Source organism: Sebastes fasciatus, chromosome 10 (assembly GCF_043250625.1).
Source record: "Sebastes fasciatus isolate fSebFas1 chromosome 10, fSebFas1.pri, whole genome shotgun sequence".
Taxonomy (NCBI): Eukaryota; Metazoa; Chordata; class Actinopteri; order Perciformes; family Sebastidae; genus Sebastes; species Sebastes fasciatus.
Genome location: NC_133804.1, coordinates 17,407,791 through 17,432,996, shown reverse-complemented (window position 1 = coordinate 17,432,996; position 25,206 = coordinate 17,407,791). Strand labels below are relative to the sequence as shown.

Sequence of the window (25,206 nt, the reverse complement as noted above, 5' to 3'; positions counted from 1 at the left end):
ACCACATTGAGAGAACTAACTGCAGTAAAAAAAAACATTCAGCAAAATATCAAAAGCAGCAATTTTCCTCATTCCATCCATACAGTATAAGAGCACTTCAGCCACACCAGAAATAGACACAGCAGAGAAACACAGGTCCTGAATAAGAGCCACTTAGATTTAAAAATGCAAAAGCAATTATTAAAAATACAGACTAACAATTTGAAGTTTGTTCTCCATCCCCATTGCTGGAAAAAACTCAAAGCAGAACTGCAACAAATATGTTTAAGTGCCAAGAAAATGTTGACAAGGCAGTAACCTACTGTACAGTATTAGACTGCAAGGAACACAGTCAGCACCAGCAGTCATCAGCCTGAAATAATTCTTCATCAAACACCTGAGAGTTCACTGCCGGCCGATACTGTCAACTGAACAAGCATTGGACATTTTTCAACACACACACACACACTTCCACAGCCTTTTACACACAAGGTCTTTAACTATTGAAGGTATTAAGGCTTTACACACACACACACAGGTATGTTGGAGGGCCGTGTGCAAGGAGTAATTTCCAGGGCCAACAGGATTATCTGTGTATGTTCAGGAGGATGGCAGGGAATCAGCCTTCAAGTTAACGGAAACAGTTAGGGTAATTGTTCTTCATCTGTCATTTCAAACAGAGCTATGGACTGTTTGAGTCCCAGAGAGAGAGAGAGAGAGAGAGAGAGAGAGAGATTACTGACGGGACAGTGATGAAAATTGGTCGTAGGATAATGAGTCTCGTTGTCTTTTCATCCTCTCATCCTGTCTCTCTCTCTCTCCCTCTCTCTCGCTCTCATTACTCAGAGTGACTGGTCGGAGAGTAGCTTCACAGTCTGCTGCTTATTAAAAAAACCCAGAGCGCCTTTAGATGAGTTCATCAGGCTTTCCATTCCTCTTTTTTCCCTCCATCTCTGCATCCTCCCGCCGGCTCTGCATCCTCTCATCCCCACCTTTTTTTTACCACCCCCTCTCTCAGTTTGAACTCCAACATCCTTCCTCTCTCTGTCTCTTTATCCCTCCCTCTTCCATCTGTTTATTTTTTCCACCATCCTGTAGAGTAAAACGGCGAGAAAGAGGAGGAGGAGGAGGAAGAGGAGGAGGAGGAGGAGGAAGGAGTGGAGACGGAGGCCCTGACAGAGACTGAATCAAAGAGCTCAGTGGAAGAAAAGACAATCCCCTTTGTGACAGATGAAGCTTTTATATAAAAAGGGGACGTTCTCCCAATTTCTTGTTGATATTCTTTGTAGTTTACAGCGCCTCTTCTTCTTTTGTCCCAACACTACACCCCCCTCCTCCCTGTACGTCTGCGCCGCCGTGGCAGATTGTTTGGAATCAATAAAGATGGTTGTTGGCAGATGAAAGTCGTGTGGTGGGACGGTGGCTTGCTAAACACTCAATTCGCTTCACACAAATCACCGCCTGCGTCCCGCCGACACGTGACGGCTACATCCTGCATCAAACAATTAAAAACTCATACAGATGCGCTGTAGGGAGAAGCATAATGGCGCTTGCATAAATACACATATGGTGAGTTCTGACAGGAAGCCAGGGTGGATAGGATTAGGACAGCAGGGAGACAGAAAGGAAATAAAGAAAAACAAGGAGGGAGGATTGATGATTGTTGTTAAAAATGAACAGGTGCTGTGGTTGACCAAAAAAAAAGAGGAAGCCGCAGTGAAAAATTGTGAAATTATATTGCTGGCAGTGGAGGTATTCGGATCCTTTACTCAAGTGACACTAGTAGCCTATACTGCAATATAATAATACTGAATTACATTTCAAAGCCCTGCATTCAAGATTTTATTCAAGCAATAGAAAAGAAGTATTATGTATTTACAGAGGCTATAATATATATATTTTTTTATAATAGCTACCAATGTATAAAATGTGAAAACAATGTGACAATGTGAAAGGGGTCCCTCGTAGTGATGAGAGTTATCACCTGAATCTGCAGCTTCCATCGACTCTATGGAGCTTTATAGTGAGTTTCAGCTCATTGTTAAGCAGCAACTTTACTGTATGGTTCACGCTCACACTCATAAGTCGCGCTACCATTCAATTGTCAAGCAAATTTTAAGCAAATTTTTTAAATGACGCAAAAAAGGAATGTGAATTAGGTGTGTTTCCACCAAATTTTTTTCTTGGGCTCTCGCCCGAAACACAAGCACTAGAATAAACCCATCCCACGCAGGCGCAGAACATACGCGCCAACTGGCCGTCGGCTGCAGTCCCCGCGATGCGCTCGAGCGCAACACGTCGGGCCAAGACAAAGGCGAAGCGAGGCAACGCAGCAGTCGGCCCCCATCGCCGCCAGCCCTGCGACGCCGGCACGGTGCGCCTGGGCCTTTAGAGGTGCTAGTAGGGATATTCTTTTACTTTGGAGAGAGCCAGGCTAGCTGTTTCCTCTTGCCTCCAGTCTTTATACTAAGCTTGGCTAATCGCCTTCTGGCTCCAGCTCCTTACTTTTATGCACAGACATGAGATTGATCTCAATCCTCCCATATGAGTCCCAGAAAAAAAAAAGACATTTCCCAAATTGTTGAGCTATTCCTTTAACGTTTCACCCTGCCGAATGCTGCCTGGATATCACATCATGGTGATTTTTGTTTGTTTATTTGTTTTTAATGTAATGTAATGTTTCCTTGTGTGCATGCACGTACAACCACTCCAGGTAATTGCTATGCCACCATGGAGAGGCTCACCATGCAACTCCCATACCGCAAACCAGCCTTAGATCAGCACCACGGACAGCAGCCGGAGCGCCAAATTTATCAACAATAATTTAACACCCTGCCCTGGACTGTCGATATCTATGCTACTGTTTCCATCAACTGGTTTGGAGCGAATAAACAAGGCTGGGTAGTTTTGTCGGTTGGTGATAGGTTATACTTTACACATGGCTGTAATCCACTAGTAAACAGACAGCAAGCGTTCCACTACCTATACTACCATACTATTTAGTATGGCAGAAAAAGATTTAGTATGTCCCAATACATAGTGCGTCAAATGCATTATGCCAAAAATACCAGGATGTCCTACAACATCCGGTCACATTTTGCAGTATGCAAACCAGCATACTTTTCTGGCTATTCTGACCCACAATCCTCTACACAGTCGTTAGGCCAATATGAGGCCAATATGAGCAAGAGGGTCAAAGTTCAAGGCACAATGTTATGACGAAGTAGTATGTCCAAATTGTACACATACTGTCTGCAACAGTATGTACATTTGTAAGGGCAGCTGCAGTACGTACTAAAAGTAAAAAGAGAAAGTATGCGATTTCGAGCGTAGTCAGAGTAGAAGAAGAAGTGGAAGCTGCAAACCGGAAACTATTTAGACTAGGATTTAGACTTTACATGCTTTCTGTAAATAAGTCAAATGTACCACACACACTATAAATATCATGATATTGGTATCAACCTTATGACTCAGCCCTACTGATGCTACTACTGCCAATTTATTCATGAACTTTATATATTGCTGTGTAGTTTAATCGTATAAATCATCGTATTTTAGATGCAGATATGTTTTGTGTGAATCTTATATTTAAACTTTATTACAATCATCATATACTGTACATACAGGTACATGAAATTTGACCTCTGCCTTTAACCCATCCTAAGCATTTAGTAGCAGTGGGCTGCTGTAAAGGAACAACTTGGGGTTCAGTGTCTCGCTCAAGGACACTTGACATGCGGACACTCGGAGCCGGGGATCGAACTCCCGACCCACTGAGCTACAGCCGCCCCAATCTGAATCCTCAAAGTAAATAGTATAGGGGTCAAATAAACAAAGTGCAGTAAAAAGTACAATATTTCTTTCTGAAATGTAGTGAAGAAGAAGAAGTATAAAGTAATATAATACTATGCTGAAGTAAACTCAACCTCAGTACTCAGTAGAAATCTACTTGGCTAGTTTCCACCACTGCTGACAGACCTCTCTTCTGTCTCCTTCACATTCAGATGTGAGAAAACTAAGGAAGAAATGCTCACGTAGTGTTCCCTTGTGACGCCCCAGCTCACTGACTGGTATCGCATCCCAAGAAATAATCAATTCATACCCACCAGGAGCCTGTGTGATTTGTTTTAATAAGCTTTTGTCATCGTCTCACACACACACTGGAATCCCAATATCCAAATAGCACAGGACACACAACTCATAGCTCGATGCAAAGCTACCAGCGATCACAGACAATAAAGGTCAAGTTAGAGTGCAGCTTAAGGTCCATTTTTTCATAAGAATTATCACTATCATTTCACACCTTCATCACAATACCTCTCTCAACCATCCATGGGGAAAACAGAGGAAGTAATCAACACCTGCAGAAGAGCCAGCGTGCAATTCAAAAAAAGCAATCATCTATTTAGGAGATATCCTCCTGCTGAAGAAGGTCTTGATCTGCGACGACAGCGAGGAGGAGGAATCTGGATGTTGAGCGTATCCACAGCAACCAAATCTGACAAATCCACTCTCTTAGAGTTTACTCTTTACTGTGGCCTCTGTGGGAGCTGTGAGAGAGAAAAAAGAGAGAAGAGAGCCCTTTACCTTGGTCATGCAGCGGTTAATAGCATTTTGGTTTTTGGAGCGTGTGGTTGCTTCAGAGGGATCTGTTAGTGCGGATTAGTCACTCTCAGTCCAACATGGCTAAAGACACACTGAAAACATGCAAACACATACACATCACACAGACCGCCAGTGTAGGCAGTGCCAGGTGTTGGAGACACATAAGGTTTATAGTGGAGACTTGGAGGCCTGCCTGCAGCAGCTCTGTCACACAGACAGACAGTTCCGGTCCATCTACCAGCCAAGCACCGCTACTGCTCGCTCACTGCTGCTACAAAACCTGCTGTACATCCATTACAGGAGAAAGACACCAACAGCTAGTGCAGACTCTTTTCTTTTTTAAAGGGACACACCTGCATTTTTGGAAAATAACCTCTTTAGTCAACCGACTCAGTGTGAAGATGTGAAAGTGCTGATTTCATGCTTCAGTGAAGAGTTGATGCTGTGTCACAGTTTGAAACTGTAGCTTGTTCAGAGGAAGATAATGAGTTTCTCTCATACATAAGTATAAAAAAAACCTCTAACTCTAAAGCTGGATGGATTCATGGTTCAGTATTCATTATCCATCCATCTTCAACCGCTTATCCGGGATCGGGTCGCGGGGGCAACAGCTTTCATTATATATAAAATAACTCAACTTTACAATCTGACCACGAAATCAAAGCTAATATTACACATAAGCTTTTAAAGCAGCTTTCATTGATTTCTGGTCAGCTGGGGGCAGAGGAACAAGCTGTGAACACAACACTGATAAATTAAAACCTCAAAATCATTAAAGCAAACATGTTAGCCAACAGTTTCCCACAGGGCAACATTTACATTAACTTGGAGTCTAGTTTCTAGTGAAGTCTAATATCGACTCTCGTTTTTGCTCTGTTTGGTTCTCCACCAGCTCCTGAGGTAAATATCTGGCACTTTCACGGCTAAATGCTCAACTATCTTCACCAGATAGTCACTAACTTTGGCTTTCCTCCATTTGGTGCAGTGTACGAAGAATAAAGTGGGTTTATCGTTGTTTATTTTTTGCTATAAACAGCTGCCTGTTTGCAGACCACAAAACCAAAAAATGACCAGAAAGACGCTAAAATGCAGCGTAGAGCGGCCGATTCTCTGTGGGTTTGTCACTACAAGCGACACCTTTCACTTTTGTATATTAGTGCAGCTTTAAAGGAACAGTATGTAACATTTTGGGGGATCTATTAACAGAAATGGAATATAATATTCATAACTATGTTTTCATTGGTGTATAATCACCTGAAACTAAGAACCGTTGTGTTTTCGTTAGCTTAGAATGAGCCCTTCATATCTACATAGGGAGTGGGTCTTCTTCAGAGTCCACCATGTTTCTACAGTAGCCCAGAATGGACAAACCAAACACTGCGTCTAGAGAAAGAAATTTCAAATTTTTTCGTCAGCTGAAGGCCACCGTAGTTCTCTGACATGCTTGTGAAACTGCGGTAACGTGAGCCGCTGAGTGCAAAACCGTGGTACTGCCAGCCACCGTCTGACTTCCGTTGCTCCTAAAGTAGTGTTATTATGGTAAGGATGACCTCTGAGCGAGGTGAACGACGTTACCGCAGTCTTGGAAAGGGAGGAGTGAGTGGAGAGATACTTAGTTGGTTGCAATCTGCAACAACACCACTAGATGCTGCCAGATCCTACACACTGGTCCTTTAAGTGATCAAGAACTTATTTAGCAAAATGTAAATATATTTGGTTGACGGTCTAAATTTTGTTTGTTTAAAACACTTTGTGACCACTGAAAGACTATAGTTGTGATTGATGACAGACTTTCTCTCCGACCATTTACCCAAACTGAAGTGCAAACTGCCTTTCCTCTGAGGCCACATGGAAATCAGCTGCTGCAACATTTTTATTTTTACTTGATTATTAATTTGCGGCTTATTGTTCCCAAATTCAAATCAACTGGAAACAAACTTAAGCCAACATATAGAGGGACTATTTCCAGCAGTGGATTAATACACAATTGATGCTCCAGTGAGTATTACTGCAGCAGAACAGTGTATAATGGATTGACTCAAAATAAACTACAGAGTTCATGTTAATGAAGGAACATGTCGCCCAGTGCAACAGCATGGCTCATTGATGTATTTTTAATAGTAGTTGGAGGTCTATGGCAGGAATATGATATATCAGGCTTTGGATACACAGGAAATACTTGTTAGAAGGATCAATTCATTGTAGCATTTTCAGAAGATTTGTTGACAATCAGAAAAATATAGAATATCACCAGCAGCGTTATCCTTTAAGCTCACACTAACAGTTCTATTTTAATGCAAGGTGGCTGCTTCTGCTTAGTCATTGTTACATTTTTATCCAAAAAACCCTTCTTAGTAAACTCCTGACATATTTAGGTTTTTATTAAAGTAGAGAGCACAAGGGCATCGCGGTTTGAGATCCCATTATTTTTAGCAATTGATCTTCCCCGAGGCCCACATTGAAATGAGAGAGAAATCCTTCCTGGTATCGGCCACTACTGGTTGGATCTGTCTGCAAAAAGATAAAAAAATGAAGTCTCTTAACCCAATGTCTGACTGTAAAGCTTATGTGGGAGATACGGCTGCAGAGTTGATTGGATTCTGCTCTTATTTTTAATAGGCTGCTCCTCTTTTCTCTTTTACTCTTCTTTGACTCCTTGTCTGTCAGGGCACATATGGGAAACACTTCAAATCCTCATTTTATGGTGTGTCTTCATCTTGTCTCATGTATTTAAGTGTGCTTGTTTTTTTGGCAAACGCATCTTAAAACATACTGAGCTGTAAAGGTAAGAACATTATGTTAAATGTCATGCGTACTGTATAGCCTTGAACTGTTAAGCAGCATGCATATTAATGATATACAGGGTGATATATTCAAACCCCAGAGGCTTTTCTCTGTTGCTTACTGCCACTGAGACCATGAAATCCTCCTTTTCATTTAAAATGTAACACAACACTCTTTGCTTTAGTTTCAATGTCAAACTTCACTGTGTTGGCGTTCTGCTATTCATGCTACCAAGATTTTGTTCAAAGTTTGTCTGTTTTTTGTGGTTAATCTTCGGTGATAGCCTCTTCTTATTTCAGTTAAAGCTACAATTTCTGTCACACAAATCTGGAAAGTGGAAATATAAAGATGAATAAAGTCTGATCGTAATAATTGCTTTGTAGGGCTGCACAATTAATCCAAATTGTATCGAAATCGCAATAGTTCCAGAGATATGGAACGCTCTGCCATCTCATATTTTAAAGTTGGCACCAGAACAATTTAAGAAAGCTGTTAAAGGTTTGTTTTTATCTCCCCAATGTTTTCCTCGTGGATTATCTCTGTAAATTGCTTACTAATAATGAGTTTTTATTGATGATATAATAATGTGAATCTTAATTATATTTCATCACTTTGTCTTGTCTGCTTGCATATAATGATGCTTGCTAGTGTGTGTAACCTTATCTTTTTATTTTTTCTTCTTCTCTCTCTCTTGACCACCCTTTTTAATATTTTATTCTCTTTTTATTATTGATTAAGGTTTGCACTGGAGAGTGCTCTGATCGAGCCCCTCTGAGTTTTTTTTTGCACCTTTCCATCACATTTGTTGTTGTTTATGTATTATCAACTTGTATTTTTTTTTACATGTCTAAACAAGTCTAAATCTAAAATATGGCCTACTGTAATTTTAAAATTGCAGGAGGTGCAATATTCGCTGAAGGCAAAATGTGTGTCAAAATACCATTTAAAAATAAAATGTGTCATGCTGCAGATATGTCCTGGCCTACACGTCATATTCTATAGATTTTCGAAAACATTTTTGTTTGGTACAGATCCCTGAAAAAAATCACACCATAATAATTTGAATATTTTTTTCAATGAAAATGAGAATGATAAATAAAAATCCTCTCTAATATCGCAAATCATATCGCAATTGCAATATCAGTCGAAACAATCGCCATTCAATTATTATTTTTTAAATCATTCAGCCCTATTGTTTCGTAAGGTCTAAAATCACAAACAGAGGCAAGTTGTAAAGGCACTAATTCAGGTCAACAGTTGTTTACGTCGCCAACTTCTTACTGTGTATAGAGACTGAGTTTGAGTGACCCTGCTCCATCTGAATAATTCAGGTAAATGTAATAGTTTGACCAAATGAGATGCAGGACTGAGCAGCTGTACAAAACTTGTGGAGGGGAAAATTTGCAGCAACTTTCTGATTTGTTTTGTTGGTTGAGTTTGGCTTTTGCAGCAGCTGTGTGCCACACAAACAAACAACATGTTTTATAAAATCAGAAAGCACGAGATGGTTGAGACCTCTCTCTCAAAATGTTTGGGAGGCGAGAGGTGAGTTTGATTTATAGCAGCGGTAAAGCAAGACATTAGGTTAAGGCTGCAGTTGTAATACCAATGCTTAATTTGAATAATTGAGTGAATGACTGATCATGTTTAGGAGCCCAGACTGCTTGGCATTATAACACTATCAATCACGGGTGTAATCAAAACAAATGGGTGAAGTCATCATGTCACAGCTCGAGCCAACATAAAATTTACGTATTTACTAAACTTCATTTACGGATCAATCTGCAATGATGGCACACGGCTTTCGTTTAGTCCATTTTGAAAAGCAGGTGTGACAGGAATTCCAGGTTGAAGGAGGAACCTTGGAGGCTCAAAACCTGGTTGTTATTTTTCTCATATAAACTAGACACTTTTAACCTTCGGAAGAAACAGCTTTCAATGTTTTCTTCCTCAGCAACAGTTTGTAAACTGGCTTGAGGCCAGCAGTGCCCAGTGCAAAAAGCCATTTTCATTTAACTGAGGTGCAAATATGCTGGTTGGAGGAAATGTCATGGTTCCCTCTCTGAACACAGCACTTACATCTCACACGGGTTAAGACTGTCCATCTACAAACAGACTAGTTATTCCTTTTGATTGAGTAAACTTCACATGTTGACACACACCATGCTGGTTACCTGAACAATAAGCTGCTGTCATTGGTCAGGCTAAAGGGACGGACACAGAAATGAGGGCAAAACACAGATGATTGGCTAAGAAATGTATAAAAGTCCTCAAATGACATCTTGCACGCTGTACTTGGGAAAAAAAAGACACACAATTTTTGCTTACTTTCTGAGATTGAGATCAGAACAACTGCTGGGCACATTAGCAAGGTTTCCATTCGAATGTTGCCCACATTTTAACCCCATTTTCAGAAATTGGCAAAAGAAAATGCAACTTTATGGGTGTTTCCATCCAATAATGTTATGCTAAATTCACACCACAACAGCGGTGAAGTGCGGCCTGCAGTAAGCTGCCATGCAGTGTCTATGAAAAGCTGAGGAGGCCGCTCCCGAGCTCAGCGAGCTGTGGACGTTTGTTTCTGCAGCGAAGTGCGGGAAAACAAAAGTTGGGAAAAGTTTAAGTTTCAGCAGCGAAGTGCAGCTAGAGAGGACTTGCAGCCAATCAGTAAATACATCCAATGACTCCTGTCACATGTTGACCTATGTTACAAAGAATTTCTTACCGCCTGAAATTCGCCTCCTGGCCGCAGAAAAATGTATTGTGACGAGCCGCACTTCGTCACTGCCTGGTGTGAATTTAGTGTTATGCAAACATTACAATAGGAGTTGGTTCCTCGACATAAGCAGTAAGTGCCGCTAATTTTTCGGTCAGCTGCCATTGCAAAAGTAGAAGAGGTACAACGAGATGATGTAATCGAAAGAGCGCCACACAGATCTGATGTTTTTGTCTGTCGCCATTTTCCGTCTCTTCGGCGGATCAGAAGCTGCAGTGAACGTTTACGTCACGCTTCATGACATGATTCATTCGCCAAGTCTGTTTTCATCGCACTCTCTCACATTTCACTTTTAGCGATACACCAAATTTTCCACCTCAGACAAGCGTAAAAACATTCTTGTGATATTTTGAGTTTTTATAAAATTTCCAATCAGGTTTTCTGATGTGCAAATTTAAATAAAAACAGATGAATGGAAACACCCCTAGTGACTGCACACACCTTCCCTGAGTCTCGTTGTCACAGTGGTCACATTACACTCACTTCAAGTGTCTTATATGCTAATAAAAAATAAAGATACTAATACTACTGTAATATACTTTCATTTACACTTACCCACATATGTATATGTGTCTCTGTTAGCCAGATCACGGATCTGATTGCATCCATATTGGGCTATATGTAATCAGTACATGTACTACTCCAGTCCAGCGGGTGATGGGAATGAACCCACGTGTTTTGGCCAAAAACAACTAAAAAACTTCAAGAGAAGAGTAACGTGTGCACTTAAGCAGTTTAGTTAACAATAAAAGTTAAGATAGCTACAGAAGAACTATAAAGAAACACATGGATGGACTTCAAGTGAAGACAACATAAATAGTTACAGAATCCAACTCCCTCGCTGTTCCTATATTTCTGTTTACGTGCAAGTTAAACAAATGAGATACAATGTGTTAATTCTCAAGCTTAAAGATGCTGGTAGACGTATTTTTTAACTTTGGACAGAGTCAGGCTACATGTTTCCCCCTGCTTCCAGTGTTTATGCTAAGCTAAGCTAACAACATCCTGACTCCAGCTCCATACTTATGATACAGACATGTGACAGGTATCCATCATCTCAACTAACTCTCAGAAAGAAAGCAAATATGCAAATTGTTAAAGTGATGAACTAACTTAACTCTTTTAAGTCTTTTTATTGTTCCAACCTTTAAATGTCTGCATCACAGATCACAGGCTACTGTTGATAATGAATATGTTTTAAGTCCTCATCGTGTCCCTCAAGCTGGTTATGTGGATTGTACTTACTGTATACTTCCATCTCATAAAATATGTGAATGTCTGCTCCAATAAATACATCAGAAAAGGACAGTATGAATGTCTCATTTTTAGTGGTGCAATAAAAGAACAAAAATATTTTGTGCGTCTCATTTTGTTTGTTCTGTTTTGCCGCTGACTGAAATTATTCCGGTCCATAACTTTGATGACTTTTATTTAACATTTAACGCAGTGTCTTAACTCAACAGACCAAATGTCAATTTGTGTTGAAATGGATTTAACTGATTAAATAAATCAAATAAATTGAAATAACAAGGCTCAGTTACTCAGGTTGTCAGCTATGGAAAAGGCCATACCAATAAACCAAATGTGTACATCACATGGACTGTATGTGTGGGCTTTTGTGTATTCAAATCGTTTGTTAAACACGGGTTGGCACAAGCCACTGTGCATCTTTTATGTGTATTTAATGTCACTGCATGTACGTGTGTGTGGGAAGCAAAGAATATGTTTATTTGATGTAATTAAACACAATTAAGTATGCTATATATACACACACCATTATGTGTCTAATGACCTTCTTGGATGTGTGAATGTACTGGATGTGCAAATAGCACACAGAGGATGAAGCAGCGTATTTATCACACCGCTGTGTGTGTGTCTCTAGTTGTGTGTGAAGCTAAATTGAGCTGAGCTGAGCTGTCATCACTGTATATAGTAAAGTGTGTTTGTGTGTGTGTGTGTGTGTATGTGTGTGTGTATACGTGTATGTATGTGTTTGTGTGTGTGAAAGACGACTCACCAGCAGGGAAGTAGAGCGGGAGGTTCTGCATATACAGCTCCTTATCCGTCGGCAAGAACACACAAAAGATGACTCTGTCCAGCTGACACAAACACACACACACACACACACACAAACACACACACACACACACACACACACACACACACACACACAAAATGACCTTTATTACAAGCATTTGCAATAACCGTGAATTCATCAACAGCAGGGGGGAAACAGTATAACAGTGTGTGACATTGTGCGGAGGCGATATCAGGAGAAGGCAGCTAATGCATCAGTCCATTACTGCCCTATTAGCTTCCTATTATGATCATGACACAACACAGCGCTTATTCCACTGTGTGCCCTGTGTGTGTGTGTGTGTGTGTGTGTGTGAGAGAGAGAGAGTATAAGTTCCTGTGTAGGTCTATAAGTATGTCTTCTGTAAAAGTGTTTGTGTGTGTATGAGGGAGAGATAAGTAACTTTATGTGTTTTCGTGCATGCCCCTGAGTGTTACACTGTGTGTAGCTTATTTGGCATTAGGCCCTCAGTTTCTCTCATTACTGTGTGAGAAACACAATTCAACTCAATCCAGAATCACCACTACACAAACACACACTCGCACACACACACACAGCCATAAAGATAATAGCTTTCAAATAATATTAAGACGCTGGCCGAGTGAGTGCGGCTATTTTACTTCAATAAACAATCTTTATGCTCTGTGCTCTTGTGTTCTTTAGATCTCTGCAGTCTATAATGTTTACATTATATCCTGTATAGCTGGACATACAGTACAGTACAGTACGCAGCATTATATGTAGCCTGATGATAAACTGAAGATGAAAGATGATAAAGTTACTGTAGCTACAGTAAAAGGATGTTTCCAGGGATATAAGCACTGCAGTGCTGTCTTATTTCTCATCCTCTAACAAACATTATTACCTCCCTAATGTCTCTACAAAGGTTTAGATTTTTTCCGTTTTGGGCCGAGGCAGTGCAATTTATAACCCCGGCTGTTTCGATCACTTTCTGCGCCTTGTGGAAGTTTAATTCTCGTTGCTTTCAAAGACATTTCTGCAGCCTGCTAGCCTGCAGCCCGTGTTTGTCAGCCTAATGCTTGTTGCACAATTACCTTCACTCGCCACGATTTGAATGGAGGCTAAAAGGGAAGATATGGAAATGTGTGGTAAGTAACTACATCCCCTGGGCTAAGGTTCGAAATCTCTAACCTCCACACCGAGTTGCCTCCACTTGCGCCATTTTTACGCCTCCCTCATTCAAATTAAAGCAAATGCATGTGAGGAGAGATGCAAAATGGTCTCCAGAAAACGGTAGCAGCAGCGGGAGGCTCATTTTGATAGTATTGCAACAGGGACCCTGGAGATGCTAAAGCTAACAATAACATCAAGTGAATGTAATGGGCTCGATCAGAACTGCCTGTAGAGTATGTAAATACTCTCTTCTCAAACTGACAGCAGCAAAGTTTATATTTCACATCTTGCGCTGACTTCCCCTCACTGACTTTCCTTTAACCTCTTAAAGCCCAACTGCCGGCCGGCGGGTTACGATTAAATCATCATCACTTTAAATATTTTTATTTTCAACATAGTAAAATGACACAATACAAAAACCTACAACTGAGACAAGACGTACCAAAAACCACAAAACAAAAACACACCCAGACACACACACGTCAAAATGAAAATAAAATGTGAGCATCAGCAATAGTCACAATCCGGTGACTTTAACAATTGCACGGACTCATACTGTTATATTTGTCACCCCCGTATGTATTGCTATTATTTGCTAATGGGGACCAGTCACTTACAAACTAGGGCTGCCAATCGATTAAAACATTTAATCACAATTAATCGCATGATTGTCCATAGTTAATCGTGATTAATCTCTAATTAATAAGATTACATGAGATGGTGTCGCAGCTATTTTTACATTTCAGCCATAATGGAGGGCACATAGGGTCATATTTAGATTGAATAGATGGATTTACACGTAGTCTGTGAATAATCTTAATTTGGGTCTCATAAGGTTTATCAGAACATGTCATTTTCTTTGCATTCATTAAAATGTTTCACTACAATTTATCAAGATGGGACCCAAAATCTTCCCCCCAAGATGTTTTACTATTGATAATAGGGATGTTGAAAAAACATTTGATCATAAATATAACTTTCTTTCTTAGAGAAGAAGCTTTCAGTAGTGTATTTTCCAAGTGATTCATGTACAAACCACTCCTATATATTGGTATAGAGTGGATGTAACTCCTAAATTGTAAATAGCGGATGAATTGTGCCAGAGGAAGGTCAAACTCAGTCCTGAGTTGTGAGAAGGATTTTAGAGTCCCACCTAAATAGAGATCTTCTATTTCAGAAATAAGAGCAATCTTTCATGTTTTGAAACCCACATCAGAACGAGGCTGTGCAAGATCAGGATTACATACAATAGGTGCCAACACAGAGTATTGATTTGTTATTCCAAAGTGACCTGATTCCAGGTTTTGAGAGTATTTCTAACAATAAAGTTTTCCTTCATCCCCTTTAATGAAACTGCATTATTTATAAATGGCATGTCCGAAAGAGCAGGCTCGCACCCAGTATTTTCCAAATCAAGAAATTAGGAATTAAGGTCATTTTTTAACCACTCTGTAATGTATCTAAGTTGTGAAGCCAAGTGATAATACATTATATTGGGAAGTGCTAATCTCCCTTTGACCACATTTAACTGCAGTTTCTCCAGCTTCAGTCTGGGGTGCTTACACTTCCACACAGATTTATAAAATCATATTATGTAATGATTTGAAACTTTCCTGGAACATAATTAGGTAACTTCTGCATTGGATATAATAGCCTCGGTAAAACATTCATCTCTATAATGGCAACCCGTACAAGTAGTGATATTGATAAATCATGATCAACAATGTTTGGAATGATGGTAAAAGGTTTTATAGTCATCAAAATGCTTCAGCATGTTTTCCAGTGTCACAGAAATGAGTAAAAGCAACTGGCACATACTGCATTTTGATGACTATAAAACCTTTTACCATCATTCCAAACATTGTTGATCGTGATTTAACCCAAACTTGCTGGCGGGCAATGCAATCTCTCATTCAGCATTCCTTTCATCTGCATTTCTGAAAAACATTAAGCCTGACAAAGTCCTGAGGTTTACTTTCCATATTCTAAAACAAATCGGCATTCACTACAGCACTTACTATAACAAATTGAGACCTTCAAAAAACTACCTACTTATCTAGACTAATGAAGCAAACCACATGGCAGACATACTGTTGATACGGCTCCAAGGCTATTTTCCTTACATCTGCTGATGAAGATCATCTCATATAATGATACGAAAGCCCCACAACAGCTGCTAAACACAGACTGTATAAAAGAAGTAGACGTAGTCAACGTGACGTCACCAATTGGTTTGTGGACTGCCGTTTTGAAGCCTCAATTTTCGCTATCTCGGTTTTTGGCCGTCGCCATCTTCGGTTTTTGCAACCAGAGGTGATACGAGACGGAGGAGCTAAGTACAACCGAACGCTGAATGAGACTTTTAGGCAACCAAAAAGGTTAATTTTAATTTTCATGAACTGAAAACACGACTAAAACACGGACAACTCCCAGACCGGACAACGCCGTGGTAGCGACCTCTCAATCACAAGGTAGCCACGCCCTAAAGCATCCCCTGCTTTATGGTCTATTTGACTCCAAATGGGACCATAATTTACTAAATGAACATCATGCTGTATTGAAGAAGACTTGAAACTAGCGATGGAGACCATAAACTCATGTTTACAATGTTTACTGAGGTAATAAATCAAGTGAGAAGTAGGGTCATTTTCTCATAGACTTCTATACAATCAGACTTCTTCTTGCAACCAGAGGAGTCGCCCCCTGCTGGCTGTTAGAAAGAATACAAGTTTAAGGCACTTCAGCATTGGCTTCACTTTTCAGACCCGGAGGTTGCCCACTGCTACTAAATGGATCTGGTGGTCGTTTTCTCAAATGTCACAAATAAGTTTTGTTGAAACTTTCAGGTCGACTGTGAATCTAATTTGTTAAATATAACAACTATAAAACGGAAGCGTTGCCTTGGGTTTTACTCTCTTGCGACAGTTATGTGGTACTTTACGAATAAATGATGCATGTCATTTATTATTACACTTTATGCAGGGTTTTGGCCCATTGCTCCGTGTCTTGAGTCCACTTTGTTTGTCTTACTGTGTGTGTAATTTTTCGATTTCATTTTCTACATTACAGCTCTCCAAGCCAGAGGTTCAATTAAAGAACAAACCTCCTCTCGTGAACATTTATATGTATGTGCATAAACTCTGTCTACTTTGTTTACAATAAAACATTTTTTTTTCCTCTTAAAAACACACTGTGGAACTATTTTCTGGGCAGAATTTAAGCCGTGTTGATTTGTCTTCCTGGTCTTGTATTCAGCCGTTTAAGTCTTGTTGACTGTTGTCCTCCACGGTGAGACTTGCTTAATGTGCATGCGCGGCTGACGGCATCAGTCGACTGGTATTGCTACAGAGACTCTGGAGACGCCGGCGCTAACAATAACATCGTCAACACCCTCTCTGGGAGGTGATACCGCACGGTGGTTAGAGACGGAGAGAGAGATTGAAAAGAGGAGTGGGAGGAGACCTGAAGAGTAAAGGGGGAAGATGGGAGGAGAGTTTAGAGCATGTTAACGACTGATTGGAAAGTTTCCTCTTTGTTCCAATCTCCCAGCAAACCCCCCCACCCCCTCTCCCCCTCCATCCCTCCCCTCCAGTCATCTATTCCATCATTTTGTCTTTTCTCCGCTCGCTGTTTCTCCGGAGAGAAAGTGTGTGTGCGTGTATGTGTGTGTGTGTGTTTGTGTTAGTCGGGTTTAGTCCCGCAAGGAGCCAATTAAAACGCAGACTTGGCCATGAGCATGAGAGCCAGAACTTGGGAGTGTGTGTTTAAATGTATGTGTGGGTGTGTGTGTTTTCTCAATGCACCCTTCTCCTCGCTCCCACCAGAAAACAAACACAACAGCTGTGAAAGGAATAATACCTTGAGGAGATGGTAGGGAAACATTGCCAATCATGCAGACACAAACACACACACAATCACACACACACCTTGTCGTGATGTTCCTCCAGATACTCCCTCACAGTCGCTAGCGCCTCGTGCACAGCCCGCTCAGGTGGATATCCTGCAAAAAACAAAAATATACACACAATTTGCACGAACAGGTGCCGTGTCAGATCTGTGTGTTTATGTTAGGTCGTCGTCTGCACTTTTTTTTTTTTTTTTTTTTTAAAGACAGGTACCTGTTCTTCTTTCCACTACTCTAACACTCTATGTTCTGTGTTTTCTCACTTCCTCTCATCCCGACTCGCCTATTCCGGCGAGGTGCAGACATAACACACTTGTTGGTTACGAGGAGACAGATGGAGAAAGACTACGGTGCTTGTTCAATATTCATTCGGCGACCGAGACCTTTCAGTGCTGCAAAATTATCCCCACTGCTGGAAACGCAACACAAAGGCAGTAAAAATGAATCATCTGGCCAAACTGCTCAGCCACAAACACACACACATACTGTGTGATTATACAGCCATTATACTATATATCAGGACAGAGTGTTCAACATGTGAACAAAGGGAGAATACATGAGGGCGCAAATTAGCACTGAAAAATGCATTGTTTCAGCTTTAAAATACACACACTGCAAGGGGATATAATCTGTCAAACTGGGCCCATTATGTTACTATATATACACTATTTTACTGCTTGATGGAGAAAAAATAGCAAAATATGCCTTTTCATTGATAATAAAGGCAAATATTGTTCATCTGATGAATAAGCACCTTTAAAATGAATAAACGTGGTCCACCTACACAGCTGCTTTCACTTATTAGCCTGTCCTTAGGACTGTGTGGGCGCGTGCAGTCTGAGGTTCAATCACACCTGCTTCACGCTTTAATTGAAAATTACATTTATATCCTAATTTAAACAGCAAATGTGTTTTCAGTGAAACGTAATGCCATCCGGATTAAATTGAATCAACCTAATGAGAAAAAATGGAAATGTTTTTAAGGAATGCATTTGCAAAGTTGCCAAAATGTTTCTTACATTACCCGCTCGAGGATACTAGAGAGTGATTTATGTTTTTATGGTTACTAGTGCAGTGCCCGTTCAAAATGGGCCTGTTCAGAACGGGCCGATTGCTTCGCCTCCGGTGTTGCTGCTTGCAGCTTTCTAGAGAACCGCTCATCCAAAGAACTTCACACTCAATACTGCGCTGCCTTGGACTCTGAGAAATATGCCTGCCGCGACACTGTTGCATCCCCCAGCAGAGCTAGACTATACGCATCATTTGAGTGCAAAAGCTGACGCGAACATTGAAGGAGAACGAGCAGCATGCCGTTTGGTGGTTTAACAGTTAATACTGTAGCGAACGATGGAGAGTAAGCTGTAACCAGCTCGTCGTTCGCTGGTGTAACAGTTAATATTGTAGCAGTGTTGGAAAGTCACTTTTTTTTCCCACCTGTAACGTTTGTTTGCTTTGAAAAAAAACAACAACTAATAAACATTTTCTTATAAAAGTATTAATGTAATATTTATTTTACTTATGGTTATCCATTTTTAATTCACTCTTCCACTCACACCACACACACTCTTACCATCAGACAACACACTCCGACATAGTACAGTAGGTGGTGGTATGCACCTTTAAAGTTGGTTTGAGAATGCGATCTGCCAATAAATACTGACTGATCAGCATGTTATTAAGTAAACTGCGCCTTGTTTCAGATATCGGCTCTCTGCGCCTGACGATTGACTTGAAATTCACCCGCATTTGGCCGGGAGCGGGTGCTAATTTCCAACCCTGACGGAGAGCGAGCTGTACCCAGCGTGCCGTTAGGCTGTGTAACAGTTAATAGGGGTCCTATTATCCTCGTAAGTACATAACACACTAATAATAAATATCTCCCGTAGATCTCAAGAGCTCGCACTCCACACTACAATTCCCTGGGTCCTCTTAGACCCGCCAAGTGTGAAGTTGATCAGACGAACGGTTGTCAGGAAAACCGAAGGACAGACAGACAGAGAATCCTTCCATTTGAGTTAGATGTTGAGGCAACTCCAAGCAAGGAAAGATCAAAGTCTTAGTTGACATTGACTTGATAAATCATGATCTTTTTCTAACCTTAACCGAAGTGTTTAGTAGCTCATAGTGAACCTCACATGACTCAGGATGCAAACCCTCCGGTGTCAAGATCCAGCTTTTTGTACGTCCACCATCTACCCTGACCTCTTACTACAACTCCTGTGTAGCACAAGAACATAACACATGTAATTCCCATCATGCAGTAGGTCTTTCCACCTCAACTGTAACAAGGTCTAGTCAGTCAGAATGATGGAAAACACGTGTGTGGATGTGCACTGCCTTAAAGAGTCAGTACTTTTTGTGAAAAACTCGGATGATTAATGTATGTATACTCATTTTTCCACTAACGGTATTTCAATTCAATCAATTATTCTGCATTATTCAAAAACTACTAATATGATTGGCTGGCAGTACTTTTAGTTTCATCAAACGTTGGTCGATACAGTGAGGAGTACCTTCAACAGCTGTAAATGTCTCCTTCCTCTTTAAAGATACCCGATGAAAAAAAAAACTTTGGAAGTACTCTTAAGGAGAAGATGAGCTAAACAGAGAGACAGCGAGAAACAGGCGCAACAGAGAGGAAGACACGGATAACACACTGAGTCAATCACAACTTTGGCCTTTTCCTCTCTCTAGCAACGGGGGAGGAGTGTTTACAACCGGCCCTCACACCCAAACTCACCCCGGGGAGTGTTTAAGCACTCTCTCTGCTGCCAGGGTGAAGGGGGATTACAGTCAATCGGACACGATCTCCGGCCTAATCTATCTTAATCTGCTGGTCTTAATCCCAGGGCCTTAATCTGAGAACCACCTCCGGGCTGCAGGAGATAATGTGACAGACAGGGTGGCTCGGCAGTTAAACAGGAAGACTGATACTGGAAACAAGCATGTGATGGAAAACACCGCCAGTGTGTAAAGAACTGCACATAAACACAGCAACAAAGATATATTGTTGTTGGATGGAAATGGATTTTTTTCCCTCACTCAAAGAAAAAAATAATCAGTTTGAGTATAAAGCCCTAAGCAACACATAAACACTTGAATGGAAATGATGATAACACACACATCAGCAGACACTGACCGTAGATTCCAGTGGAGATGCAGGGGAAAGCCTGCAGGGGAAAGATGACAAATATAGTGGTTACAATCTGTTGCTGATCACATAACAGCCTCTCTCTCTCTCTCTCTCTCTCTCTCTCTCTCACACACACACACACACAAATCACACTCTTCTGAATCTCCATGCAGTCTTTCTCCTGATTGTTTTTCATGGCAGCTTTTCTTCTCTGTCTGTCTTTCACTTCTATTTAAAGAGCTGCCAATCATCCTTTGTGACGGAGGCTTGGTGTGAAAGGACTTCCTTCCTCAGCCATTAACCAGACATTATTATAGTAATTATAAAGGTGGGTGCGGTGACCATAGTTATTATATTTATAAAGTTAAAATCTATAACGTTTCAGTTGATTTGGGTTCTTTTGGTGACAGCGCGTGTTAGAGGTCACAGACTTATGTTAAAATGACACATAAAAGAAAAACAGTCAAAGAAACCACAAGCTGAGAAAAATGATTGTGTCACATAAAGATAGAACATTACTTCATCATGCTGTGATAAGTTGCATGTAGGACAAGACAGACTTGTAAAAGGAGTTGTTTACATTGACTGACAACTTGCTGGTTCTCAAAAATGTCAGTAAGAGCCTCTCACCTGCAGCTCACAGTGGCTATTCCACAATAAAAGCCACATGTGTTTCACAGTTGAGTGCTTTTAAAGGATTTAAAGGTTAAGTATTTCTTTCTCTCAGGGGTTACAACGCCGACCATGAACCGCAGAATCCCCGGTTCAAATCCTGATTTTTTTTTGTCTTTGTTGTTGTTATTTTTATCTTGTTTGGCCATTTCGTTGCATCTCTCTTTCCCTCATTTCCTGTCATCTCTCTACTCTCCCTATATAATAAAGGCATAAATTAAAAATTGTCCTCACATCTCTATATGTACATTGAAAGCACTTTAATTATTCCTCCTATGCATACTGGCCACAAAGAGAGTATTCTAAAAGAATTTAAATTTCCAGAGTCTTTTTAATACCAAAATCCTCTCTTTGTTACGATCCCTCGAACGCATCTCAGAGAAGAGAACAGTCACACAAAGACGTAGTTTGATAAAAAAAAAGACTAACTTTGGAAGATACATTTCATTTTTCTAATTCAGACGGCTGAAGAATCATATAGAGTCCCACAGGAATGAGTCCTAAAACCCGGAAATGAGTTTGCATTTTAGCACTTCTGGTTCCCTTGTCTGAAGGTCAATGGTTATTTTGAATGGGGTTTTAGTTAGATGACTGAAATAAGGTCTGTGGTTAACACATCTTAAGAGATTTTAACGTTTTGTTCTACGATTTAAAATACATCAGTAAATATCCAACTTGTGAATTTTTAAGCTTTTACGTGTCTTAAAAAAGTCGGTAGCTAACAAGTGGCTAAATGAGACTACTAAACGCCATCACGCCGACACGTCCGCCTTTACGGCCTCGTTGTGTATACTCGCGCTGATGCGACCGTGGTGCAGTTCATTTGTAGCCTAACTTTAGCTTTTTACTTCTAGCGACTGCATTCACACTTCAAAATTCATAAAAGTTGTGTTCATTTGTGAAGATTATCTTGCTGAACAAAATATGTAAGTATCATAAACGTGTGTTTGCCACAGAGCTTATTTTCTGCAATAATCGAAAGCCAATGGAAAATCCCATTGGCTTTTTGTGGAGGGAACCAGTGATATTCTCACTTCCTGGTTGGCCTACAAAAATATGTCATCCCTGGAGCACTCTATTAGCTTCAGCCGAACTTAGAAAGCCTTTTTACACAGATCAAGGACGGTGTGATATTGTTTTAAGAAAGATTTGATCAACCTATCCTTTAGTATAAAGAAGAAGCACTAAATGTTCTGCTTATATTGACGGTAACTTAACACACCTCTGATACGGCTGCAGGAGAGCAAACAGTAAATGAGGAGCCTTCTATTAATTACATCAAATTACAAACAGTAACATTTAAGTACGTGCATCGTTCCCTGTGAATCCCTTGTGAGTGAGACAGTAATTTAAAACCTGTTCAGGAAAGACGAACTAACAATGAAAACTGCGGTAATGACTGAATGTAAATACAATGAATCCATTGCTGACAAATTTAAATGTCAAGTTTCAAAAATGACTTTTGATATGAAAACTCTGTAGGCATTAGAACTTGTCAGACAGGTTCATGGCACACCTCTGGAGTTGAGAAAAGCAGCCAGTAAACTTCAAAGTAAATCAAATCTGGCAGATTCTCAACCTGCTGTCAGATACTGCGGTACGAGCAGATGCCAGGACGCTCTCAGCGTCTCCAGATCTCTTCATTTCACCAGATTGTGGAGTTAACGCAGGGTGAGAGCAGGCATGGCTCACAGGTTCCTCAAGGCGAAAGGTAAACATAAAAGTACAGTTGTGATATGTGATTTTGAGTTGACTGATAGAATATTGACTTGACTTTATATCGCAGTATCAATGTTTACCCATCTACATACACAAAGTTTGAAGGTAGAGGACACTAAAAAAAATTAGGGGCATGTAATAGAAAATAAATGGAAACAATTATAATAAATGCCAACTAAAAATATAAATTGTTTGCAGCTGATGGATTCTAATCCTACTCCTGTGTAGTGAAACTACAAATTCACAGCATTTATCTGTCTTCTACTGTACCTCCGACTTTATTTTCATGTGGTTTTGGTGTTTTTCTTTGATTTTAACACCTCGTTCTGTTGTGAAACCTCCCGCCTGGTGTGTTTCATAAAACCTTTTTACAACTCAACAATCCTACCTGCAGCTGCTGTTTCCCTCTCTCCAGCTATCTCAGTGTGAATGCATTTCCTTTGAAAAATCTTCATGTGATGAATCTTCTTTAGCACAATAGGTAGAATATTTTACAGTCACTTCTCTCTTTTTCCTTCTTCCTTGTCACCTGACCTTTCTGTCTTTTTGCTTTCTTATTTTTTTTGTGTGTCTCAGTCTTCTGGTTAACCTCTGTTTTAATCTAATCTCTCAGATTTCTGCTCTCCAAACAACTCAGTTTCTCTTCATCCTTCCTAGCTTCCATCATCCCTTCCTCTCCCCCCTCCGTCCTCACCACAGAGCGTGCAGCGTGTTTGGTGGCTGTTTTCAGGCTGTTATTGTAGCACGACCTCAAGGCTTTCTTCTCCTCCTCTCCCACTCCACCTTGTGCGATTGGCCCCACAGTGTGGATCACATCTGCAGAGACAGCAAGAGACGAGAAGATGAAACACTTCCTACCACAGTGTGACAGATGTGAAGATAGAAGGAAAATGTAAGTAAAGTATATTCTGAGTTTAATCTCCAGAGTTATATCCCCCATTGATTCAGTGTTTATTATGGCAGCCACGTTAAATAAACTGTGGTTTCACTTTTATCAAAATGAATAAATCAGAAAAATGGAGCCCTAGTGTTGACATATAAAGTCCATATAATTGTTTCAACCCGGTATCACGCCAAAGCATGCACTGTAATAGACCCACCAGTAAGATAATGTGTCAGTGTCACTTTTTGCCTCGCCAAAGTTTAGGCAACCAAACCACTCAGTTAAGTTTAGGAAAAAACGTCAGGGTTGGCCTTAAAATAAGTACGTGAACTAAACCCTCTGCTTTAAAATAAGTACGTGAACTAAACCCTCTGCTTTAAAATAAGTACGTAAACTAAACCCTCTGCTTTAAAATAAGTACGTAAACTAAACCCTCTGCCTTAAAATAAGTATGTGAACTAAGTACAATACGTATGGAAACTACGTAACATGAAAAACACGTCACAAATGTCACTAAAAAAACATGTGACAAACGTCAATAACGTAACGTACAAAACGAAACGTGAAAGTCATGTGTTGGATCCATCCACCTCCCTTCCCGTCCGTCTTAAGCGGTCTTTCTCACTTTTTATTCTACGTCACTAACTCAGACTTTCAACTTAAATTGCAGTCAGTACAGTCTACATCGCGTACAAATGACACGCCAAAAGAAAGAACAGCATTCATATTGCACGCTTTAGCTTCGCAAATTATCGTGTCATTCATACGCCTTTTTGTGAAACCGGACTGAAATATTTAGTCCTGAACTGTTTCCAGAACGTCTATCCCATTAACTAACAACACTAAAATGTTCAACTTTGTTCATGCTAAGCAAAAATGTATCAGTTAATTTAATTGTGAAACTGGTATCTTGGCTGGAACAAATTGGTAGATTAATGTTCATGTCGTGTCAGAGTTATCGTAATTTCGAGTTTACAACTTGTAAATAGCGTTCACATCAACGTCCATGCCGTGACTGGGAAAGTTGTATTTTTCTGAAAGCAATATATCCAACTTGCCACCTAATAATACAAAAATGCCTGAAAACATCAAACTCCACCGTTCAATGTAGTTAAACCCAAATTTAGTGTTTATGGTGTTATATTGTTAATGCACACAATTTGTAACTCTCATGTCACCAACTCTGCAGTCACACAACTGTCCTAAGTTGTTCTGTATACTATATTTGGTGTTGATATGTGTTATCTTTCCTCAGTGTACGCCCGTAAACAGTCTAACTGATGCAATCAGCTGTCACACCTGGTATTTATTAGCTGTTGTTTCCCGACACCAAACTGCTCCGGATGATGGTTTTATAGTAAAATCAAAAGCTTGAGACTAAAACAATGCCTCTGTCAGTTTATGACAAGTACGCTTACAGTTATATGTGTTGAATATTAGGGAATCTCACAACTGTAGTCGAGTCAAACAGGAAGACTCACATTAAAACTGCAGGCCAGGCTCTTATTGTGAGCATGTTAGGTGGAAGATAGGCCATGTA

The 25,206-nt window shown here is 40.3% G+C and overlaps 1 protein-coding gene across 3 annotated transcripts in view; it reads right to left on the bottom strand.

Moving 5' to 3' along the window:
• Nucleotides 1-4,088: 4,088 nt before the first annotated feature.
• macrod1 (mono-ADP ribosylhydrolase 1) overlaps nt 4,089-25,206 on the bottom strand; it is a 192,130-nt gene continuing 171,012 nt past the window's right edge. For 2 of the 3 annotated variants that reach the window (XM_074648624.1, XM_074648622.1), the window contains 5 exons: nt 23,478-23,599; nt 20,399-20,429; nt 17,282-17,355; nt 12,162-12,243; nt 4,089-4,529 (listed from right to left, as the gene is read on the bottom strand). In XM_074648624.1, the coding sequence (XP_074504725.1) occupies nt 4,495-4,529; nt 12,162-12,243; nt 17,282-17,355; nt 20,399-20,429; nt 23,478-23,599 (344 nt within the window). In that variant the 3' untranslated portion in view covers nt 4,089-4,494. Of the gene's footprint in view, nt 4,530-9,542; nt 9,573-12,161; nt 12,244-17,281; nt 17,356-20,398; nt 20,430-23,477; nt 23,600-25,206 lie in introns of all 3 variants that reach the window. The other variant, XM_074648623.1, reaches the window with a different exon arrangement.